Genomic DNA, 23,920 nt, shown 5'->3' with positions numbered 1-23,920 from the left:
CGTGGGCATGGGCCGGTCTCACCACATGGCGTTTTCTCAACCTCACTAAGACTGAACAGGCCGGGGCTCTTTTCTCTAGAAAAGAGAAGACTGGGGGGTGATCTGATCGAGGTCTTTAAGATAATGAAAGGGTCGACGTAGAGAAAATGTTTCCACTTGTGGGGGAGACCAGAACTAGGGGCCGTCAATATAAGACGGTCACTAATAAATCCAATGGGGAATTCAGGAGAAACATCTTTACCCAGAGAGTGGTGAGAATGTGGAACTCGCTGCCACAGGGAGTGGTGGAGGTGACTAGTATAGATGTATTTAAGGATAAACACACGAGGGAGAAAGGAATAGAAGGATATGGTGTTAGGGTGAGATGAAGAGCGTGGAGCATAAACACCGGCACGGACCAGTTGGGCCGAATGGCCTGTTTCTGTGCTGCAGACTCGAAGTAACTATGTAAGAGGGAGTGTCTCACTGTCAGATTGGCTGCTAAGGATGAAAGGTAGCAACATAGGAATAGGAGGAGGCCATTCAGCCCCTCGAGCCTGTTACATTAGGAACAGGAGGAGGCCATTCAGCCCCTCGAGCCTGTTATATTAGGAACAGGAGGAGGCCATTCAGCCCCTCGAGCCTGTTATATTAGGAACAGGAGGAGGCCATTCAGCCCCCTCGAGCCTGTTACATTAGGAACAGGAGGAGGCCATTCAGCCCCTCGAGCCTATTACATTAGGAACAGGAGGAGGACATTCAGCCCCCCTCGAGCCTGTTACACAGGAACAGGAGGAGGCCATTCAGCCCCTCGAGCCTGTTACATTAGGAACAGGAGGAGGCCATTCAGCCCCTCGAGCCTATTACATTAGGAACAGGAGGAGGCCATTCAGCCCCCTCGAGCCTGTTACATTAGGAACAGGAGGAGGCCATTCAGCCCCCCTCGAGCCTGTTACATTAGGAACAGGAGGAGGCCATTCAGCCCCTCGAGCCTGTTACATTAGGAACAGGAGGAGACCATTCAGCCCCTCGAGCCTGTTACATTAGGAACAGGAGGAGGCCATTCAGCCGCCCTCGAGCCTGTTACATTAGGAATAGGAGGAGGCCATTCAGCCCCTCGAGCCTATTACATTAGGAACAGGAGGAGGCCATTCAGCCCCCTCGAGCCTGTTACATTAGGAACAGGAGGAGCCCATTCAGCCCCTCGAGCCTGTTACATTAGGAACAGGAGGAGACCATTCAGCCCCCCTCAAGCCTGTTACACAGGAACAGGAGGAGGCCATTCAGCCCCTCGAGCCTGTTACATTAGGAACAGGAGGAGGCCATTCAGCCCCTCGAGCCTGTTACATTAGGAACAGGAGGAGACCATTCAGCCCCTCGAGCCTGTTACATTAGGAACAGGAGGAGACCATTCAGCCCCTCGAGCCTGTTACATTAGGAACAGGAGGAGGCCATTCAGCCCCCCTCCAGCCTGTTACATTAGGAACAGGAGGAGGCCATTCAGCCCCTCGAGCCTGTTACATAGGAATAGGAGGAGGCCATTAAGCCACTCGAGTCTGTTACATTAGGAACAGGAGGAGGCCATTCAGCCCCTCAAACCTGTTACATTAGGAACAGGAGGAGACCATTCAGCCCCCTCGAGCCTGTTACATTCGGAACAGGAGGAGACCATTCAGCCCCCCTCGAGCCTGTTACACAGGAACAGGAGGAGGCCATTCAGCCCCTCGAGCCTGTTGCATTAGGAACAGGAGGAGGCCATTCAGCCCCCCTCGAGCCTATTACACAGGAACAGGAGGAGGCCATTCTGCCTCCTCGAGATTGTTACATTAGGAACAGGAAGAGGCCATTCAGCCCCTCGAGCATGTTACATTAGGAACATGAGGAGGCCATTCAGCCTCCTCGAGCCTGTTACATTAGGAACAGGAGGAGGCCATTCAGCCTCCTCGAGATTGTTACATTAGGAACAGGAAGAGGCCATTCAGCCCCTCGAGCCTGTTACATTAGGAACAGGAGGAGGCCATTCAGCCTCCTCGAGATTGTTACATTAGGAACAGGAAGAGGCCATTCAGCCCCTCGAGCCTGTTACATTAGGAACAGGAGGAGGCCATTCAGCCCCCCTCGAGCCTGTTACACAGGAACAGGAGGAGGCCATTCAGCCTCTCGAGCCTGTTACATTAGGAATAGGAGGAGGCCATTCAGCCTCCTCGAGCCTGTTACATTAGGAACAGGAGGAGACCATTCAGCCCCCCTCGAGCCTGTTACACAGGAACAGGAGGAGGCCATTCAGCCCCTCGAGCCTGTTACATTAGGAATAGGAGGAGGCCATTCAGCCTCCTCGAGCCTGTTACATTAGGAACAGGAGGAGACCATTCAGCCCCCCTCGAGCCTGTTACACAGGAACAGGAGGAGGCCATTCAGCCTCCTCGAGCCTGTTACACAGGAACAGGAGGAGGCCATTCAGCCCCTCGAGCCTGTTACATTAGGAACAGGAGGAGGCCATTCAGCCCCTCGAGCCTGTTACATTAGGAACAGGAGGAGGCCATTCAGCCCCCTCGAGCCTGTTACATTAGGAACAGAAGGAGGCCATTCAGCCTCCTCGAGATTGTTACATTAGGAACAGGAAGAGGCCATTCAACCCCTCGAGCCTGTTACATTAGGAACAGGAGGAGGCCAGTCAGCCCCCCTCGAGCCTGTTACATTAGGAACAGGAGGAGGCCATTCAGCCCCTCGAGCCTGTTACATTAGGAACAGGAGGAGGCCAGTCAGCCCCCCTCGAGCCTGTTACATTAGGAACAGGAGGAGGCCATTCAGCCCCCTCGAGCCTGTTACATTAGGAACAGGAGGAGGCCATTCAGCCCCCTTGAGCCTGTTACATTAGGAATAGGAGGAGGCCATTCAGCCCCTCGAGCCTGTTACATTAGGAACAGGAGGAGGCCATTCAGCCCCCCTTGAGCCTGTTACATTAGGAATAGGAGGAGGCCATTCAGCCCCTCGAGCCTGTTACATTAAGAACAGGAGGAGGCCATTCAGCCCCCCTCGAGCCTGTTACATTAGGAACAGGAGGAGGCCATTCAGCCCCCTCGAGTCTGTTACATTAGGAACAGGAGGAGCCCATTCAGCCCCCTCGAGCCTGTTACATTAGGAACAGGAGGAGGCCATTCAGCCCCTCGAGCCTGTTACATTAGGAACAGGAGGAGGCCATTCAGCCCCTCGAGCCTGTTACATTAGGAACAGGAGGAGGCCATTCAGCCCCTCGAGCCTGTTACATTAGGAACAGGAGGAGCCCATTCAGCCCCCTCGAGCCTGTTACATTAGGAACAGGAGGAGGCCATTCAGCCCCTCGAGCCTGTTACATTAGGAACAGGAGGAGGCCATTCAGCCCCCTCGAGTCTGTTACATTAGGAACAGGAGGAGCCCATTCAGCCCCCTCGAGCCTGTTACATTAGGAACAGGAAGAGGCCATTCAGCCCCTCGAGCCTGTTACATTAGGAACAGGAGGAGGCCATTCAGCCCCTCGAGCCTGTTACATTAGGAACAGGAGGAGCCCATTCAGCCCCCTCGAGCCTGTTACATTAGGAACAGGAGGAGGCCATTCAGCCCCTCGAGCCTGTTACATTAGGAACAGGAGGAGGCCATTCAGCCCCTCGAGCCTGTTACATTAGGAACAGGAGGAGGCCATTCAGCCCCTCCGGCCATTCAGTTAGATCATGGCTGAACTGTACCTCAACCCCATTTACCCGCCTTTGCTCCATATCCCTTCTTGATACCCTTACTCAACAAAAATCCATCAATCTCAATCCTGAAAGCTCCACTTGACTCCCCCCCCACCCCACCCCCATCATCCACAGCCTTTTTGGGGAGAGTTCCAGATTTCCACTCCCCTTTGTGTGAAGAAATGCTTCCTGACATCAGCCCTGAACGGCCTGGCTCTAATTTTAAGATTATGTCCCCTTGTTCTGGATTCCCCCACCAGAGGAAACCCTATCAAATCCTCTAAAGATTTTAAATACCTCGATCAGATCACCCCTCAACCTTCTATACTTGAGGGAATACAAGCCAAGTTTATGCAACCTGTCCTCCTAATTTAACTCTCTAAGTAAGTACATTCTGGTAAAGGGATGGCAGGATGGCTGTGTGTGTCACTGTATGACACCCAGAATATCTCCTTTTTTACAGGTTGACCATTCGGGGACAACCACCTGTTCTGATCACTGTGAATAGAGCAGAGGCTACATCTTACTGTGCTTTCTCTGTATCAAGAGGCAAAGCTTCCAATTCAGATGTGCAGAGAAACACACAGACACAGATAAACAGAAACGCATACAGATATAGAAACACAAGACACAGAGTGAAACACACACATTGGATTATCTAACAGACCAAGTGCTGGGAGCAGGGAATGTGTATTTGACAATAACAATTGCAGAAATCTCATTAGCACTCTCCAGATCCAGAGAGCCGTAGGGCATTGCCACAGAAGATTGATTGAGAAAGAACCACAGAGGTGGGTCTCCATTAAGTGTGAGCTGCCCATTGGGTGTGGTGCTTATCCCTTATATTATCATACAGCAGGAGCTGGGTCCCTGCAGTCTCCTGTTTCTCCACACTCCCTGTGGTGCTCATTTTATCCACCCCAGAAAGGTGGAAGGCTGAGTGAACACATTCAGGCTCTGACTCCAAAGCTCAACCGACCGAGCTGCCCAACCTTTTAGAGAAGATCAACCACCGACCAGTCACTGGGTGGAGACTGTTCTAACGTGCGTGATGTGTTTTACAGGTTGAAATGAGTTGGAACAGTTACAGCTTGGGTGACGTATTTCTACTGGATATTGGCAAAGTCATAATTCAGTGGAATGGGCCAGACAGCAATCGAATGGAACGACTGAAGGTACAGTGTTATTTGGCAGTCAATGCTTCCTATGCTTTTATGAATGAACCTTTAAGCACCTCAGGTGGATGTAAAAGATCCCACGGCACCATTTTGCAGGGGAGTTCTCCCCAGTGACCTGGGCCAATATTTATCCCTCAACCAACATCACTAAAACAGATTATCTGGTCATTTATCACATTGCTGTTTGTGGGAGCTTGCTGTGCGCAAATTGGCTGCCGCGTTTCCCACATTACAACAGTGACTACACTTCAAAAAGTACTTCATTGGCTGTAAAGCGCTTTGAGACGTCCAGTGGTCATGAAAGGCGCTATAGAAATGCAAGTCTTTCTTTATCGGATCCCCCTCACAATGAGTGGTTGAGTTAATATTTGTTTGAACTCCATTTGTCCGCTCTATAGGGTATGCAACTCGCGAAGGACATTCGAGATCGGGAGCGAGGTGGGCGAGCAGAGATCGGAGTGATCGAAGGCGACCAGGAACAGAATTCTCCTGCGCTGATGAAGGTTGTAAATGACTTTCTTGGGGAAAGGACCAAGAAAATAAAGTCATCGACATCCGATGAAAAAGCAGATCAACAGCAGAAAGCCAACATTAGCCTCTGCCAGTAAGAGTATAAGTAAACTCAGCTCCATTTTATATGTGGAATTGCTGGAAGTGGGTTACAGATAAAATAGCAAATGTGTGCAGTGTTTTAAATATAGAATATCATGTGTGGGGCATGTTATATATAGGATAGCACCTATATGGAGCATGTTATATATAGGATAGCATATGTATGGAGCATGTTATATATGGGATAGCACCTATATGGAGCATGTTATATATGGGATAGCACACATATGGAGCATGTTATATATGGGATAGCACCTATATGGAGCATGTTATATATAGGATAGCACATATAAGGAGCATTTTATATATAGGATAGCACATATATGGAGCATGTTATATATAGGATAGCACCTATATGGAGCATGTTATATATGGGATAGTGTGGCGACACGCCACCATTGGACATAATCTGCTCACGGCGGCACGGACAGTTTACGCAGGCACACTGCCGGCAGCAGCCGCCCCCAGCCGTGGGCCCTTTCCTCCGGCAACTTGTTTCCCGCAGGGACAGGCTGCCAGGAGCACTTCCTGTCTGGGGAGTATTTAAGTGGTTGCGCGGGCTTTTTAACTTCACTTGTTTTGCCATGATGTAAATTAAAGCAGTTGTGTTCCATCAACTCTGGTCTTGACTCCCACGTTTGCCGCGGTATCTCAACACTGGTGACCCCGACGCTCAGGACGAATCCTAAGCTAGCATGGCGGATACAAACGCAGTCACGGTTAAACTACCGGACTTTTGGGAGAACCTGGCCGAGGCCTGGTTCGTTCAAGCCGAGTCCAGATTCCGGCTGAGAAGCATTACAGTCGACGCCACGAAGTACGACTACCTCGTCGCCTCTCTCACCTGCGTCACAGTCCCCAAGGTTTGGGCAGCGCTGCAGGATCCACCAGAGGAAGGCAAGTACGAACATCTGAAGGCCGCGCTCCTCAAAACATTTCAGGCGTCCTCCTACCAGCGCAACTGCCAACTCCTCGACCTCCCAGGCCTTGGTGACGCTTCACCATCAGACCTGCTTTCCCACATGCTGTCCCTCTCGGACGACAAAAAACCCGGCGCCCTCTTTCGCACGCTTTTCATTCGGCAGCTCCCTGCCAGCATCCGCCCGCTCATTGTGGAGTCTGGCTCTATGACCTGAACGAGATAGCCGAAAAGGCCGACCGGCTGCTCTCCGCGCAGACTGCCCGCGACGTCGCACCCGACCTCACGGCAACGACCACGCGGTCCCCCCGGCCCACTAGGCCCGACCGCCGTTCCACTCCGGGTCACTGCTACTACCACACCCGTTTTGGCACTAGGGCCCAACGCTGCACGCCGCCGTGCACTTTCAAACCCCCCCCCCGCACCGGCCCCCACGATGGCTGCGGGGCAAAAGGGGCCCCTACTGTACGTCACCGACAACAGCACCAACCGCCGATTTCTGTGCGACACAGGAGCCCAGCACAGCATCACCCCCGCCTCTGCCCTCGAAATCCAACGCGGCGCACGGGGTATCACGCTGGCCGCAGCCAATGGCTCTGACATCCGCACATACAGCACCCGCATGGTCACGCTCGACCTCGCAGGCCGCCGCTACTGCTGGGAGTTCCTCACAGCCAAGGTCCTCTGCCCACTCATCGGCGCCGACTTCCTATGCGCCCACGGCCTCCTTGTCGACATTCCGAGGCACCGCCTCATCGACATCAACACTATGGCCCCCATCCCTGGAGCATTCACTTCTACAACAGGTTCATCCCCAGAGCTGCAGCCCTCATGAAGCCCCTATACGACTCCCTCCGAGGTAAATCCGGCAAGATGGCCATAGCCTGGACCGCTGACACGTCAGCCGCCTTCGACGCCACCAAAAACGCGCTCGCCGACGCCACCCTGCTCGCGCACCCGAGGGCCGATGCCCGGGTCGCGCTCACCACCGACGCCTCCGACCATGCGGTCGGAGCCGTGTTCGAGCAGTGGGTCAATGGCGCGTGGCAGCCACTTGCCTTCTACAGCCGCCAACTGCGCCCCCCCGGAGGTCAAATACTCTACTTTCGACCGCGAGCTCCTCGCGCTCCACCTGTCGGTCCGCCATTTCAGGTTCCTCCTGGAGGGCCGCCCCTTTACCGCGTACGTGGACCACAAGCCGCTCACATACGCGATGGCCAAGAACACCGACCCCTGGTCCGCTAGGCAGCAACGCCAGCTCGCGGCCGTGTCCGAGTTTACTACGGACATCCAGCACATCTCCGGTAGAGACAACGTTGTCGCCGACCGCCTTTCCCGTCCCGCCATCTGCGCGAATCACCTAGCGGTCGACTATGCGCAACTAGCAGCGGCCCAGCTCACGGACCCAGACCTCCTCTCGGCGGCTACCAGCCTGCCAGGGCTACGCCTAGCCAAGGTCGCGCACGGGCCCGAAGCCACGGCAGTCACTTGCGACGTCTCACTCGGCCAACCCAGGCCGGTTGTCCCTGCAACCTGGCGCTGCCGCATCTTCGACGCGCTCCACGGGCTCTTCCATCCGGGTTCCCGCGCATCCGTCAAACTCCTCTCCCAGCGCTTCGTCTGGCGCGGCCTCAGCAAAGATGTTCGGACTTGGGCCAACTCCTGCCAACGGGCTAAGGTGCAGCGGCACACAAAACCACCCCTGGGAGACTTCGAGGTACCCAGCCGCCGCTTCGACCACGTACACGTCGACATCGTCGGTCCTCTGCCGCCATCGCAAGGCCAAACTTATCTCCACACGATGGTCGACCGCTACACACGCTGGCCTGAGGCAGTGCCGCTGACCTCCACCACCACAGCCGACATCGCCAGGGCGTTCGTTAACACCTGGGTCGCGAGGTTCGGCGTACCGGCCGACATAACCTCCGACAGAGGCGCCCAGTTCACCTCCGAACTCTGGACGGCCACAGCACGCAACCTCGGGGTGACGCTCCACCGAACCACGGCGTACCACCCGCAGGCCAACGGGCTGTGTGAACGCTTCCACAGGTCACTCAAGGCCTCACTCCGCGCCAGCCTGCAGGACAGTACCTGGACTGACCGCCTACCGTGGGTGCTACTAGGCCTACGCACCGCGGTCAAGGAAGACCTCCAGTCCTCAGCAGCGGAGTTAGTCTACGGACAACCGCTGCGCGTACCAGGCGAATTCCTCCCGGAGGCTACCACGCCTTGGTCGGCCGAACAGCAGCGGCTCAACTCTTTCTCTTCCGCTCAACAGTTCGCCCCACTTCCGGTTAACCGACACGGCGAACACGCACCTCACGTCCTGCCAAACTTACAGCAGGCACGCTTCGTCTTCGTGCTACACGACGCACACCGCGGACCCCTGCGACCCCCGTACGACGGACCGTACGAGGTACTACAAACCGGGGACAAGGTCTTCAAGCTGCGACTCGGCGACAGGGTCGAAACGGTCTCCATCGACCGACTCAAACCAGCACACACAGAACCAGGGGAACAGGTCCCCGTGGCCCGACCTCCAACTAGAGGCCGTCCCGCCAGCAAGCCAGCACAGCCGGCGGTGAACCGCCCGGCCCCACCAACTAGACCGGCGGCCACTCAGAGCCGCTCCGGCGGAACCATTAGACCACCGTCACGACTCGTCCACTCCTCCTAAGCGGATTCTGGGGGGAGCTCTGTGGCGACACGCCACCATTGGACATAATCCGCTCACGGCGGCACGGACAGATTACGCAGGCGCACTGCCGGCAGCAGCCGCCCCCAGCCGTGGGCCCTTTCCTCCGGCAACTTGTTTCCCGCAGGGACAGGCTGCCGGGAGCACTTCCTGTCTGGGGAGTATTTAAGTGGTTGCGCGGGCTTTTTAACTTCACTTGTTTTGCCATGATGTAAATTAAAGCAGTTGTGTTCCATCAACTCTGGTCTCGACTCCCACGTTTGCTGCGGTATCTCAACAATAGCACACATATGGAGCATGTTATATATGGGATAGCACCTATATGGAGCATGTTATATATAGGATAGCACATATAAGGAGCATTTTATATATAGGATAGCACATATATGGAGCATGTTATATATAGGATAGCGCCTATATGGAGCATGTTATATATAGGATAGCACCTATATGGAGCATGTTATATATGGGATAGCACATATATGGAGCATGTTATATATAGGATAGCACCTATATGGAGCATGTTATATATGGGATAGCACATATATGGAGCATGTTATATATAGGATAGCACCTATATGGAGCATGTTATGTATGGGATAGCACACATATTGATCATGTTATATATAGGATAGCACATATATGGAGCATGTTATATATAGGAAGCACATATATGGAGCATGTTATATATATGGGATAGCACATATGTGGTTCATGTTATATATGGGATAGCACATATATGGAGCATGTTATATATAGGACAGCGCATATATGGAGCATGTTATATATAGGATAGCACATGCGGAGCATGTTATATATAGGATAGCACATATGGAGCGTGTAATATATAGAATGGTGCATATGTGGAGCATGTTATATATAGAATATCATGTGTGTAGCATGTTATATATAGGATAACACATATGTGGAGCATGTTATATATAGGAAGCACATATATGGAGCATGTTATATATGGGATAGCACATATGCGGTTCATGTTATATATGGGATAGCACATATATGGAGCATGTTATATATAGGATAGCACATATGGAGCATGTTATATATAGGATAGCACATGTGGAACATGTTATATATGGGATAGCACATGGAGCATGTTACATTTAGGATAGCACATATGGAGCATGTTATATATAGGACAGCGCATATATGGAGCATGTTATATATAGGATAGCACATGCAGAGCATGTTATATATAGGATAGCACATATGGAGCATGTCATATATAGAATGGTGCATATGTGGAGCATGTTATATATAGAATATCACGTGTGTAGCATGTTATATATAGGATAACACATATGTGGAGCATGTTATATATAGGATAGCACATATATGGAGCATGTTATATATAGGATAGCACATATATGGAGCATGTTATATAATAGATAGCACACATGGAGCATGTTATATATAGGATAGCACATATATGGAGCGTGTTATATATATAGGATAGCACATATGGAGCGTGTTATATATAAGATAGCACATATATGGAGCATGTTATATATAGGATAGCATATGTGGAACATGTTATATATGGGATGGCACATATACAGAGCATGTTATATATGAGATAGCACATATGGAGAATGTTATATATGAGATAGCACATATGGAGAATGTTATATATGGGATAGCGCATATGGAGCATGTTATATATGGGATAGCACATATATTGAGCATGTTATATATGGGATAGCACATGTGGAGCATGTTCTATATAGGATAGCACATATGGAGCATGTTACATTTAGGATAGCACATATGGAGCATGTTATATATAGGATAGCATATGTACAGAGCATGTTATATATGGGATAGCACATATGGAGAATGTTATATATAGGATAGCGCATATGGAGCATGTTATATATAGGATAGCACATATATGGAGCATGTTATATATAGGATAGCACATATATGGAGCATGTTAAATATACAATATCACATGGAGTATATGTTTTATATATAGGATAGTGAATATGTGGAGCATGTTACATGTAATAAAGCACATGTGGAATGTGTTATATATGATAGCACACATGGAGATGATTACGTACAGAGTAGCACCTGTGGAGTGTGTTATAAATCGGGGTTCAGAAAATGTCATAAACCACATGGGCAAATGTTGAGCTGTTTAATCAACACCATCTCATCCCTGAGACATGTCACATCCTTAAACACACTGCAGCCTTTGGTGCTCATTATAATATGTGGAGATGGAGCTTGTGGTGATATTATTCCATTCTGGGTGTAAGATTTTGCCATTTTCTGCAGCGGTGATGGGTGTCGGGGCAGACAGTGACAAATGGCAGGGGAATAGGAGATGCTGTAGATATCATACAGCAAGTGGTGGGCTCTGTATATCATTCTATGGCAAAGCGAGTTAGTGCACTGCCGCATTATTTTGTACGACATACTGTATAACATTCAAGGAAAGCAATGGCTACAAACAGGCAAAGAGTTAGAAACAAACAAAAACACGCTTCCTTTATCACTCAGTGTTTCAGATGCTGGTGGAAAAATGAAGGTGACCAAAGTTGCTGCACGGCCTCTCATCCAGGACATGCTGAATCACGATGTGAGTACCCGGCACAGCCTTCGTCCTTCTTTAGGCATTCAGCATTGTCAGGACATGGGCAGGACACGTCTTTTTCTCCTCCCCTGTTTATTAGTGACACTGACACATTAAACCACTAGTCACAAACTCTGGCCATTGTAGGACATTCACTAAAACAGTGTGTGTTGTGTGACGGCCACAGTTTGACACCTCCAACATTGAAACTTCTATCACAGCGACACCTGCAGGGACCATAGTTAATCGCAAAAACTGTGGACACTTTTATAATGGGTTTTCCCATAAGACCTGGTTTATACAGGGGTTTTCAATGAAACGTGCACCCTACGTACTGATCGACATATGACTTGCAACTGGGTTCTTGCATTTAATAATGTGAAATTGTTCAATATCTTCCAGGATTGCTACATACTAGATCAGAGTGGAACTAAGATATATGTCTGGAAGGGAAAACGGGCTACAAAGGAGGAGAAACAGGCTGCAATGTCTCGAGCTCTGGTAAGTACAGGCTGCAATGTCTAGACCGCTGATATGTACAGACTAACAGGCTGCAATGTCTAGACCGCTGATATGTACAGACTAACAGGCTGCAATGTCTAGACCGCTGGTATGTACAGACTAACAGGCTGCAATGTCTAGACCGCTGGTATGTACAGACTAACAGGCTGCAATGTCTAGACCGCTGGTATGTACAGACTAACAGGCTGCAATGTCTAGACCGCTGGTATGTACAGACTAACAGGCTGCAATGTCTAGACCGCTGGTATGTACAGTCTAACAGGCTGCAATGTCTAGAGCTCTGGTAAGTACAGGCTGCAATGTCTAGACCGCTGGTATGCACAATCTAACAGGCTGCAATGTCTAGACTGCTGGTATGTACACTCTAACAGGCTGCAATGTCTAGACTGCTGGTAAGTACAGTCTAATAGGCTGCAATGTCTAGACCGCTGGTATGTACAGACTAACAGGCTGCAATGTCTAGACCGCTGGTATATACAGACTAACAGGCTGCAATGTCTAGATCGCTGGTATATACAGACTAACAGGCTGCAATGTCTAGACCGCTGGTATGTACAGACTAACAGGCTGCAATGTCTAGACCGCTGGTATGTACAGTCTAACAGGCTGCAATGTCTAGAGCTCTGGTAAGTACAGGCTGCAATGTCTAGACCGCTGGTATGCACAATCTAACAGGCTGCAATGTCTAGACTGCTGGTATGTACAATCTAACAGGCTGCAATGTCTAGACTGCTGGTAAGTACAGTCTAATAGGCTGCAATGTCTAGACCGCTGGTATGTACAATCTAACAGGCTGCAATGTCTAGACCGCTGGTATGTACAATCTAACAGGCTGCAATGTCTAGACTGCTGGTATGTACAATCTAACAGGCTGCAATGTCTAGACCGCTGGTAAGTACAGTCTAATAGGCTGCAATGTCTAGACCACTGGTATGTACAATCTAACAGGCTGCAATGTCTAGACCGCTAGTATGTACAATCTAACAGGCTGCAATGTCTAGACTGCTGGTAAGTACAGTCTAATAGGCTGCAATGTCTAGACCGCTGGTATGTACAATCTAACAGGCTGCAATGTCTAGACTGCTGGTATGTACAATCTAACAGGCTGCAATGTCTAGACTGCTGGTAAGTACAGTCTAATAGGCTGCAATGTCTAGACCACTGGTATGTACAGTCTAACAGGCTGCAATGTCTAGACCGCTAGTATGTACAATCTAACAGGCTGCAATGTCTAGACTGCTGGTAAGTACAGTCTAATAGGCTGCAATGTCTAGACCGCTGGTATGTACAATCTAACAGGCTGCAATGTCTAGACTGCTGGTATGTACAATCTAACAGGCTGCAATGTCTAGGCTGCTGGTAAGTACAGTGCAACAGGCTGCAATGTCTAGACTGCTGGTAAGTACAGTGCAACAGGCTGCAATGTCTAGACTGCTGGTAAGTACAGTGCAACAGGCTGCAATGTCTAGACTGCTGGTAAGTACAGTGCAACAGGCTGCAATGTCTAGACTGCTGGTAAGTACAGTGCAACAGGCTGCAATGTCTAGACCGCTGGTAAGTACAGTGCAACAGGCTGCAATGTCTAGACTGCTGGTAAGTACAGTGCAACAGGCTGCAATGTCTAGACCGCTGGTAAGTACAGTGCAACAGGCTGCAATGTCTAGACTGCTGGTAAGTACAGTGCAACAGGCTGCAATGTCTAGACTGCTGGTAAGTACAGTGCAACAGGCTGCAATGTCTAGACTGCTGGTAAGTACAGTGCAACAGGTTGCAATGTCTAGACTGCTAGTATGTACAATCTAACAGGCTGCAATGTCTAGACCGCTGCTGGTATGCTCACTTTCCAGTTCTGGTTAGTGATCAGGAGCCGCAACCTTAGCTACGTTTTCTCTAGCCCTAAAAATGTGTCTGCAGTTGCCTTGGTGTCTCATTGAGATCAGCAAGGTGTCCAGTTCATCACTGGTCTGTGCTGAGTTAACGTATCTCAACTGAGAGAAAACTATTGGCCTCGGTGCCTGCTGAGCGCGAAAGCTGAACAATCAGCCTGGTTCCAGCTCTTGAGCTGCTTCTACCTTATCTATCACTGGTTTGAATTTATGAACTAAACCAAATTGACCTGCGGGCAGATGTTCGGTTAGTTTCTAAACACAAAGGCCTAGAAATTCAGTATAGCCACTTTTGGGGCGGTAAAGTCGGGCAGCCGCTAAAGTTTGCGCCCGCCGGAAAGTGGAGGGCAGTTCGCCGAAATTCAGTAGCTTTGGCCAAGGAGTTTGCTCGAGCGCTAAAACTGGCGATGCACGGCTATCTTTAGGCGCTAAGCCGGCGGTGCAGACTGATACCGCCGAAGCCGGGCGCAGCGCAGGTGCGGTCATGTTTTGATTGACAGCAGACACCCTGGCGCCGGCCAGCTCTTAAAGGGGGAAGGGTCGACTTGGTCTGCTGCCACGCCCTGGATACTGCAGCCCTCCAGCTAGGCCTAAACACTGCTGCTGGAGAGAAATAGCGCCAGGAAGGATGCAGAGGGCCCGTGAGCGAGCGCAGCGCTTCTCTGGCCATGATTTAAAGGTGCTGGTTAGGGCTTTGGAGAAGAGAAGCCATATCTTGTTCCTGGACAGTGGCAAGAAGCCTCCCAACAGGGTGTACAGGAGAGCCTGGAGGGATATCGCCCAGAGGGTCACAGCCACCTGCGATGTCCCCCGGACTGTTGTCCAATGCCGGAAAAAGTTTAACGACCTCACTCGGATTGTCAGGGTGAGTACCCTTTCCAGTGTCCTCCTCATCCTTGCATGTGCACCTCACATTATGGGCAAAGGGACCTCAAAGGCCGAATGGCCAGCCCTCATCCAGCAGCTATGGCACTGGCATGAACATCAATTGCACTTTCTGCACTTTACACACTGGCCAAGCTATTCGACCATGGGAGGCAGTGCACACAACAACAGGGCACCACACTGTACTTAGAGGCCGTCCTTTCTCTTGCAGGCCAAGCTGGCCCAGAATCTGAAGAGCCGGACTGTCACCGGGGGAGGCCGTCCCCAGTTCCAGCAGCTCAGTGACCTGGAGGAGCGCGTGGGTCGACTCATGGGTGCCCGGGTGATTGGCCCCGTTGCAATTGGAGATGCCGACCCTGTGCTGGGCCCCAATGGTAAGGACATGACCTTTTGGACCTCTCTCATTCCCCTTGCGCTTCAGATCTACATCCTTTGCCACTGTCCGACCAATGCGCAGAATGCCACCACTCATGCCTCCCTCGCTGACGCCCTGTCCTCACTCTAAAGCTACTCTTGTGCCTTCCTGCTTTCAGCTGGTGAGGAGGAGGTCCCTGAAGCTGCGAGTGTCAGTCCCTCGGAAGAGGAGGACGAGGAGGAGCAAGAGGAAGGCGGCCCATCGGGGGAACCCTCATCTGCGCCAGGGGATGGCAATGGAGGGGACACGTCTTCCCTGGAGGAGAGCCAGGGGGAAGTGTTGCAGGGGGGTGTAGCTCCTGTGCCCAGTGGCGTCCAGCCACGCGGGAAGGGTCGGGCAGCACGGCTGCCTTCTCCCCAGAGGGGGGAAGTGTTGCAGGGGAGTGTAGCTCCTGTGCCCAGTGGCGTCCAGCCACGCGGGAAGGGTCGGGCAGCTCGGCTGCCTTCTCCCCAGAGGGGGGAAGTGTTGCAGGGGAGTGTAGTTGCTGGGCCCAGTGGCGTGCAGCCACGCGGGAAGGGTCGGGCAGCTCGGCTGCCTTCTCCCCAGAGGGAGAGTCCGGCCTCCAGTCCGGAGACGGTCCTCGCCCAGGAGGTGCGCCTCCTTGATCAAATGTCCGCGGACTCGGATCGTCGGCACACCGAGTTCATGGGGGTTGTGGCACGGTTGCCTGAGGCCATTGAGTCCCTGGCTCATAGTGTGTCCGATTTCGGGGCCTCACAGGCCAGGGGTTTCGAACAACTCGCGGCAGCACAGGCCAGGGGTCTCGAACAATTCGGGGCATCACAGGACGCGAGTCGGGCCGAATTCGGGGCATCACAGGACGCGAGTCGGGCCGAATTCAGGGCAGCACAGGACGCGAGTCGGGACGAATTCAGGGCAGCACAGGCAGCGAGTGGACAGTTGATCAGTGGTGCCATGCAGTCACTGGCTGGTCTGATGCGGGCACAGACCAGGGCAGTACGGGCACTCACTGCTGCCACACTCGCTGTGTCAGGCAGGCATCGCCAGGGCACCCGCCGCGCTGCAGCAGCACAGCGGTCTGGCCTTCACCAGATTGCTGCGCTTGCTGCAGTGCCAGCCCGGCCGAGTGCCAGTGTCTCAGGCGAGCAGCGAGCGCCTGGCATCAGCCAGCTTGCCCCCATTGCTGCAGCCGCCACTGCCACTCCCCCAGCGAAGCTGCGACGAGCTGCTGGAGGGACTGATGCTGCCCAGCCACAGCTGCAGCAGTCAGCAGCCGGCCCCTCGAGGGCCAGAGCTCGTCTAGGCCGACCCCCAAGGGCATCTGCCGTCACGCAATGTGCCCCTCAGGAGCCTTCCCCCAGCCTTGCAGCACCCACAGGGCCCAGGTTGAGGCGGAGCAGCAGGTCAGCCAGGGGCCGGAAAAGCCTGGACAAGGACTCGCCCTCTCGGCACACAAAGTAGAGTGTGTTGGCAAATGTTTTTTTATATGGGGGTGGTTGTGTTGTCTATGGGGGGGGTTCTTTTGGTAAGGCCGAGGATGAAGGCCATTTGGATGGACAAGTTTTGTTATTCCTCCCCAGGTTGTGGGAGTGAGATATGTTTTTGACTGTTTTTTGGGGGTGTTGTCTGTTTTTGGGTTTCATGTGGGAAGGGCCCTGAGTTTGTTCAATAAAGCTTTTTCTTTATTCAGCTTGTCCATGTGTGATGTTTCAAGTGGTTGTTGCGTTAACCGGCTGAGGGCTTGCGGAGCGGCTGCATTCATGTGCCTTCATTGCCACAAGCCATTCCCTGACAGGGGGCCTAGAAGTGTCGTTCAATAAGCCGCCGACGGACAGCCCTTGGACCTTGTGGCTCCCTCCTGGGCTGGTACTCCTCCTCCTCCTCCTCCTCCTCCTCATGGTCCTCCTGCTCGTCCTCCTGAGGTGGTGGTCCAACGTGAGGTGGCAGTGCCTGAGTCCTGCGGATAGCCAGGTTGTGCAGCATGCAGCAAACGACGACAAACTGGGAGACTCTATCCGGCGAATACTGCAGAGATCCGCCGGAGCGATCCAGGCAGCGGAACCGTTGCTTGAGGATGCCAATCGTTTGCTCTATGATGTTCCTTGTGGCTTGATGGCTTTCGTTGTATGCCTCCTCAGCAGGGGTCCTGGGCGCACGGAGCGGGGTCATGAGCCATGTACACAAAGGATAGCCTTTGTCCCCGATAAGCCATCCTCTTGGGGGAGGCTGTGCCTGGAACATGTCAGCCACAGTAGTCTGGCGCAGGATAAATGCATCGTGGCTGCTGCCTGGAAAGCGGGCATTGACAGCTAGGATGCGCTGCCTGTGGTCACACACCAGTTGTACATTGAGGGAATGGTAGCCCTTCCGGTTGCGGTAATCCTCGGCATTGTCGATAGGTGCCCGCAAAGCCACATGCGTGCAGTCAATGGCGCCCTGCACCATGGGGAAGTCGGCGATCCTCGCAAATCCGACTGCACGCTGCTCCTGCCTCTCTAGGGTCATGGGGAAGGAGATGAATTGGTGTCTCCTTGTGAAAAGGGCATCGGTGACCTGCCGGATGCAGCGATGCACGGCGAACTGGGAGATGTTAGCTATGTCCCCAGCAGCGGCTTGGAAGGAGCCGCTTGCATAAAAGTTCAGAGCCACCGTGACCTTCACTTCCACCGACAGAGACGTCCTGCACATCAGCTGTGGACGCAGATCTCTGTGAAGCAGCTGGCAGATCTCTGCAACCACCTCCCTTCTGAAGCGCAGCCTCTTAACACACTGCGCGGCAGTCATGGTGAGATAGGACACCTGCTGGCGGTATTCCCTGAGTGGGTAAGGCCTACGTTGCCGACGCCTGATGCCCCCTCTGCGTCTAGGCATGGCTGCCCCTCTCACACAGCGTCTGCGAGCCCTTCGCACATAATGCTGGAACTGAGGGTTGGAACCCCATGCAGCCCCCATAATATACTTGCAAACAATGAAATCACAATGAGGCAAATTTCCAAGCTCTGGCCAGAAGCCAAAAATACCTCTCCTATGTTGGGCCAAATCAGTAAGGTCTCTTCCTTGGTCTCTGTCCAGAAATCCGTTGCAGAAAAGTCATTGCAGCAAAATGGCTGGCCTTTATAGTTCAGTGTAAGTGCCCTTTAATTAGCGCTCCCCGAGGCCCGCAGGGCCTCTGCTGCGTTCCACTTCACAGTTCTTAACACCGCCACGCCCACATTGGGCGGGCGCAACTGAAGTTCCGGTTTGGGGCGCACAAAGGGCGTTGCACGACGAAATGACGTCATAAGTTGCGCGCGCAGCTGAGCGCGCGCAAACACTTTGCGCCGGCGCTAAATGTCTACTGAAGTTGGGCGTAGGCGCAGATCGTCCTGCGCCCGGGCGCTAAGTGCCTAGCGCTCGAGATCTACCCCTCCTAAGGCGCTAACGGCTGGCGAACGCAACTGAATTTCTAGGCCAAATGCTTTTATCTTGATGGATTCTTTTTTCTAATGCAGGACTTTATTAAGATGGAGGGCTACTCAAACACCACTAACATTGAGACTGTGAATGATGGAGCTGAATCAGCCATGTTCAAACAGCTTTTCAAGAAATGGGTGGTGAAGGAGCAGACAATGGGTTTAGGGAAAATACACACAGTTGGTAAAGTTGGTAAGTATGTACAGTAGTAACCTTTCAGATGTTGGGCAGGAATGTGTGGAGAGGTGGGGTTTTCTATTTTAATCCAAGTGGAGGTCCAAAGAGATTTAGAGGTCAATGTACACAGATCACTAAAATGTAGTGGTCAGGTACAAAAAATAATCAAAAAGGCTAATGGAATGTTAGCCTTTATAGCTAGAGGGCTAGAATATAAAGGGGAGGAGGTTTTCCTACAACTATACAAAGCCCTGGTTAGACCACACCTGGAGTATTGAGCACCTCACCTTAGAAAGGATATAGTGGCCTTGGAAAGAGTGCAGTGCAGATTCACCAGAATGATACCCGGACTCCAAGGGTTAGATTATGAGGAGAGATTGCATGAACTAGGCTTGTGTTCCCTGGAATATAGAAGGTTAAGGGGTGATTTGATGGAGGTTTTTAGGATTTTGAAAGGAATTGTTAGGGAAGATCGAGAGAAACTGTTTCTGGTGGTGGGGGAGTCTAGGACAAGGGGACATAACCTCAAAATCAGAGCCAGGCCATTCTGGAGAGAAGTTAGGAAACATTTTTTTATGCAAAGGGTGGTAGAAATGTGGAATTCGCTCCCACAAAAAGCAGTCGATGCTCACTCAATGAATATTTTAAATCCGAGAGCTATAGACTTTTGCTAAACAAGGGTATAAAGGATATGGCGCCAAGGCAGGTGGATGGAGTTAAGATGCATATCAGCCATGATCTCATTGAATGTCGGAACAAGCTCAAGGGGCTGAATGGCCTCCTCCTGTTCCTATGTTCCTAAGTACAACGTACTCCTTATGAGTTAGAACATAAGAACATAAGAAGTAGGAGCAGGAGTAGGCCATACGGCCCCTCGGGCCTGCTCTGCCATTCAATAGGATCATGGCTGATCCGAACCTAGACTCACGTCCACTTCCCTGCCCTCTCCCCGTAACCCCTAATTCCCTTATCAGCTAGGAAACTGTTTATCTCCATTTTAAATTTATTTAATGTCGCAGCTTCCACAGCTCTCTGGGGTAGCAAATTCCATAGATTTACTACCCTCTAAGTGAAGAAGTTTCTCCTCATCTCAGTTTTGAAAGGGCAGCCCCTTATTCTAAGAGTTAATGATATTGATGATCTTTCACTTTCACTTTGACCTTTTATTCCCTTTCCAGCCAAAGTTAGCCAACAGAAGTTTGATGCCACCCTAATGCATGCCGTCCCAGAGATGGCAGCTCAAGAGAGGATGGTTGACGATGGCACAGGAAAAACAGAGGTACAGTACTATTATTACTTGATACTGGTATTGAGAGAGATATAAAATATACAGATGGATGGAAGATTGGAGAGGTCGTTGGGTGGATGGATAGAGAGACCGATGGACGGATGGGGGACAGGTGATGAGATGGATGCAGATGTAGATAGACAAACAAATGGATGGAGAAATGGATTGATGAGGTGGCTGCGTGGTGAGGTGGATGGATGGACAGATGGATGGATGGAGAGGTGGATGGATGAGGTGGCTGCGTGGTGAGGTGGATGGATAGACAGACGGATGGATGGAGAGGTGGATTGATGAGGTGGCTGCGTGGTGAGGTGGATGGATGGACAGACAGATGGATGGATGGAGAGGTGGATGGACGAGGTGGCTGCGTGGTGAGGTGGATGGATGGACAGACAGATGGATGGATGGAGAGGTGGATGGACGAGGTGGCTGCGTGGTGAGGTGGATGGATGGACAGACAGATGGATGGATGGAGAGGTGGATGGACGAGGTGGCTGCGTGGTGAGGTGGATGGATGGACAGACAGATGGATAGATGGAGAGGTGGATGGACGAGGTGGCTGCGTGGTGAGGTGGATGGATGGACAGACAGATGGATAGATGGAGAGGTGGATGGACGAGGTGGCTGCGTGGTGAGGTGGATGGATAGACAGACAGATGGATGGATGGAGAGGTGGATGGACGAGGTGGCTGTGTGGTGAGGTGGATGGATGGACAGACAGATGGATGGATGGAGAGGTGGATGGACGAGGTGGCTGCGTGGTGAGGTGGATGGACAGACAGATGGATGGATGGAGAGGTGGATGGACGAGGTGGCTGCGTGGTGAGGTGGATGGATGGACAGACAGATGGATAGATGGAGAGGTGGATGGACGAGGTGGCTGCGTGGTGAGGTGGATGGATAGACAGACAGATGGATGGATGGAGAGGTGGATGGACGAGGTGGCTGTGTGGTGAGGTGGATGGATGGACAGACAGATGGATGGATGGAGAGGTGGATGGACGAGGTGGCTGCGTGGTGAGGTGGATGGATGGATAGACAGACGGATGGATGGAGAGGTGGATGGACGAGGTGGCTGCGTGGTGAGGTGGATGGATGGACAGACAGATGGATGGATGGAGAGGTGGATGGATGAGGTGGCTGCGTGGTGAGGTGGATGGATAGACAGACAGATGGATGGATGGAGAGGTGGATGGACGAGGTGGCTGCGTGGTGAGGTGGATGGATGGACAGACAGATGGATGGATGGAGAGGTGGATGGACGAGGTGGCTGCGTGGTGAGGTGGATGGACAGACAGATGGATGGATGGATGGAGAGGTGGATGGACGAGGTGGCTGCGTGGTGAGGTGGATGGATGGACAGACAGATGGATAGATGGAGAGGTGGATGGACGAGGTGGCTGCGTGGTGAGGTGGATGGATGGACAGACAGATGGATAGATGGAGAGGTGGATGGACGAGGTGGCTGCGTGGTGAGGTGGATGGATGGACAGACAGATGGATGGATGGAGAGGTGGATGGACGAGGTGGCTGCGTGGTGAGGTGGATGGACAGACAGATGGATGGATGGAGAGGTGGATGGACGAGGTGGCTGCGTGGTGAGGTGGATGGATGGACAGACAGATGGATAGATGGAGAGGTGGATGGACGAGGTGGCTGCGTGGTGAGGTGGATGGATGGACAGACAGATGGATGGACGGAGAGGTGGATGGACGAGGTGGCTGCGTGGTGAGGTGGATGGATGGACAGACAGATGGATAGATGGAGAGGTGGATGGACGAGGTGGCTGCGTGGTGAGGTGGATGGATGGACAGACAGATGGATGGACGGAGAGGTGGATGGACGAGGTGGCTGCGTGGTGAGGTGGATGGACAGACAGATGGATGGATGGAGAGGTGGATGGACGAGGTGGCTGCGTGGTGAGGTGGATGGATGGACAGACAGATGGATGGAGAGGTGGATGGACGAGGTGGCTGCGTGGTGAGGTGGATGGATGGACAGACAGATGGATGGATGGAGAGGTGGATGGACGAGGTGGCTGCGTGGTGAGGTGGATGGATGGACAGACAGATGGATAGATGGAGAGGTGGATGGACGAGGTGGCTGCGTGGTGAGGTGGATGGATGGACAGACAGATGGATGGATGGAGAGGTGGATGGACGAGGTGGCTGCGTGGTGAGGTGGATGGATGGACAGACAGATGGATGGATGGAGAGGTGGATGGACGAGGTGGCTGCGTGGTGAGGTGGATGGATAGACAGACAGATGGATGGATGGAGAGGTGGATGGACGAGGTGGCTGCGTGGTGAGGTGGATGGATGGACAGACAGATGGATGGACGGAGAGGTGGATGGACGAGGTGGCTGCATGGTGAGGTGGATGGACAGACAGATGGATGGATGGAGAGGTGGATGGACGAGGTGGCTGCGTGGTGAGGTGGATGGACAGACAGATGGATGGATGGAGAGGTGGATGGACGAGGTGGCTGCGTGGTGAGGTGGATGGATAGACAGACAGATGGATGGATGGAGAGGTGGATTGGTGAGGTGGCTGCGTGGTGAGGTGGATGGACAGACAGACAGATGGATGGATGGAGAGGTGGATTGGTGAGGTGGCTGCGTGGTGAGGTGGATGGACAGACAGATGGATGGATGGAGAGGTGGATGGACGAGGTGGCTGCGTGGTGAGGTGGATGGATGGACAGACAAACGGATGGATGGAGAGGTGGATGGACGAGGTGGCTGCGTGGTGAGGTGGATGGATGGACAGACAGATGGATGGATGGAGAGGTGGATGGACGAGGTGGCTGCGTGGTGAGGTGGATGGATGGACAGACAGATGGATAGATGGAGAGGTGGATGGACGAGGTGGCTGCGTGGTGAGGTGGATGGATAGACAGACAAACGGATGGATGGAGAGGTGGATGGACGAGGTGGCTGTGTGGTGAGGTGGATGGATAGACAGACAAACGGATGGATGGAGAGGTGGATGGACGAGGTGGCTGCGTGGTGAGGTGGATGGATGGACAGACAAACGGATGGATGGAGAGGTGGATGGACGAGGTGGCTGCGTGGTGAGGTGGATGGACAGACAGATGGATGGATGGAGAGGTGGATGGACGAGGTGGCTGCGTGGTGAGGTGGATGGATGGACAGACAGATGGATGGATGGAGAGGTGGATGGACGATTGGACAGGTGGATGAATGGTTGGATCAGATTGAAGACAAGAAAATTGTTTGGCAATCCTTTTTCTCCTACTTCTAGTTAAATGGAAACTTGTTTAATGGGGAATCAAAACCGGTGTCTTCCCAATGTCTCCCTCCTGTTTCTTAAGACCCTCTTCAAGTCTCGGCAAAGCTAGTTTTGTATCACCCAATTACACCAGTTGATGCTTCTTTTGAGGAGGGTGGTTGGGGTGCGTGCGGGGCATCAGATCTTTAATCCAGTGCTGTACCGCTGCCTTGTTGCACCTGCTTCCAGTTCATTAGACCAGTAGCCAAATGCTGCAAAGTGGATTTGTTCCAAAACAAACTGTGGAGTGTAATTCAGGAGTGAAGTTACCGCAATTGAATTTGACAAGCATTGTGAGGAGACGTAATCTGACACCATTTTGATTTTGTACCAGCTGCGCTCTAACT

The 23,920-nt window shown here is 52.2% G+C and overlaps 1 protein-coding gene across 1 annotated transcript in view; it reads left to right on the top strand.

Annotated features, from left to right (window-relative positions):
• avil (advillin) overlaps positions 1 to 23,920 on the top strand; it is a 63,392-nt gene that overhangs the window by 14,969 nt on the left and 24,503 nt on the right. The window contains exons 10-15 of the mRNA XM_085972530.1: positions 4,757 to 4,867; positions 5,269 to 5,474; positions 11,623 to 11,701; positions 12,098 to 12,196; positions 18,856 to 19,009; positions 20,173 to 20,273. Coding sequence (XP_085828656.1) covers positions 4,757 to 4,867; positions 5,269 to 5,474; positions 11,623 to 11,701; positions 12,098 to 12,196; positions 18,856 to 19,009; positions 20,173 to 20,273 — 750 coding nt within the window. The remainder of the gene's footprint in view (positions 1 to 4,756; positions 4,868 to 5,268; positions 5,475 to 11,622; positions 11,702 to 12,097; positions 12,197 to 18,855; positions 19,010 to 20,172; positions 20,274 to 23,920) is intronic.

Source organism: Somniosus microcephalus, chromosome 33 (assembly GCF_052327205.1).
Source record: "Somniosus microcephalus isolate GS21.2 chromosome 33, FLI_Smic_1.0, whole genome shotgun sequence".
NCBI lineage: Eukaryota > Metazoa > Chordata > Chondrichthyes > Squaliformes > Somniosidae > Somniosus > Somniosus microcephalus.
This window is presented reverse-complemented; position numbering and strand designations above follow the sequence as displayed.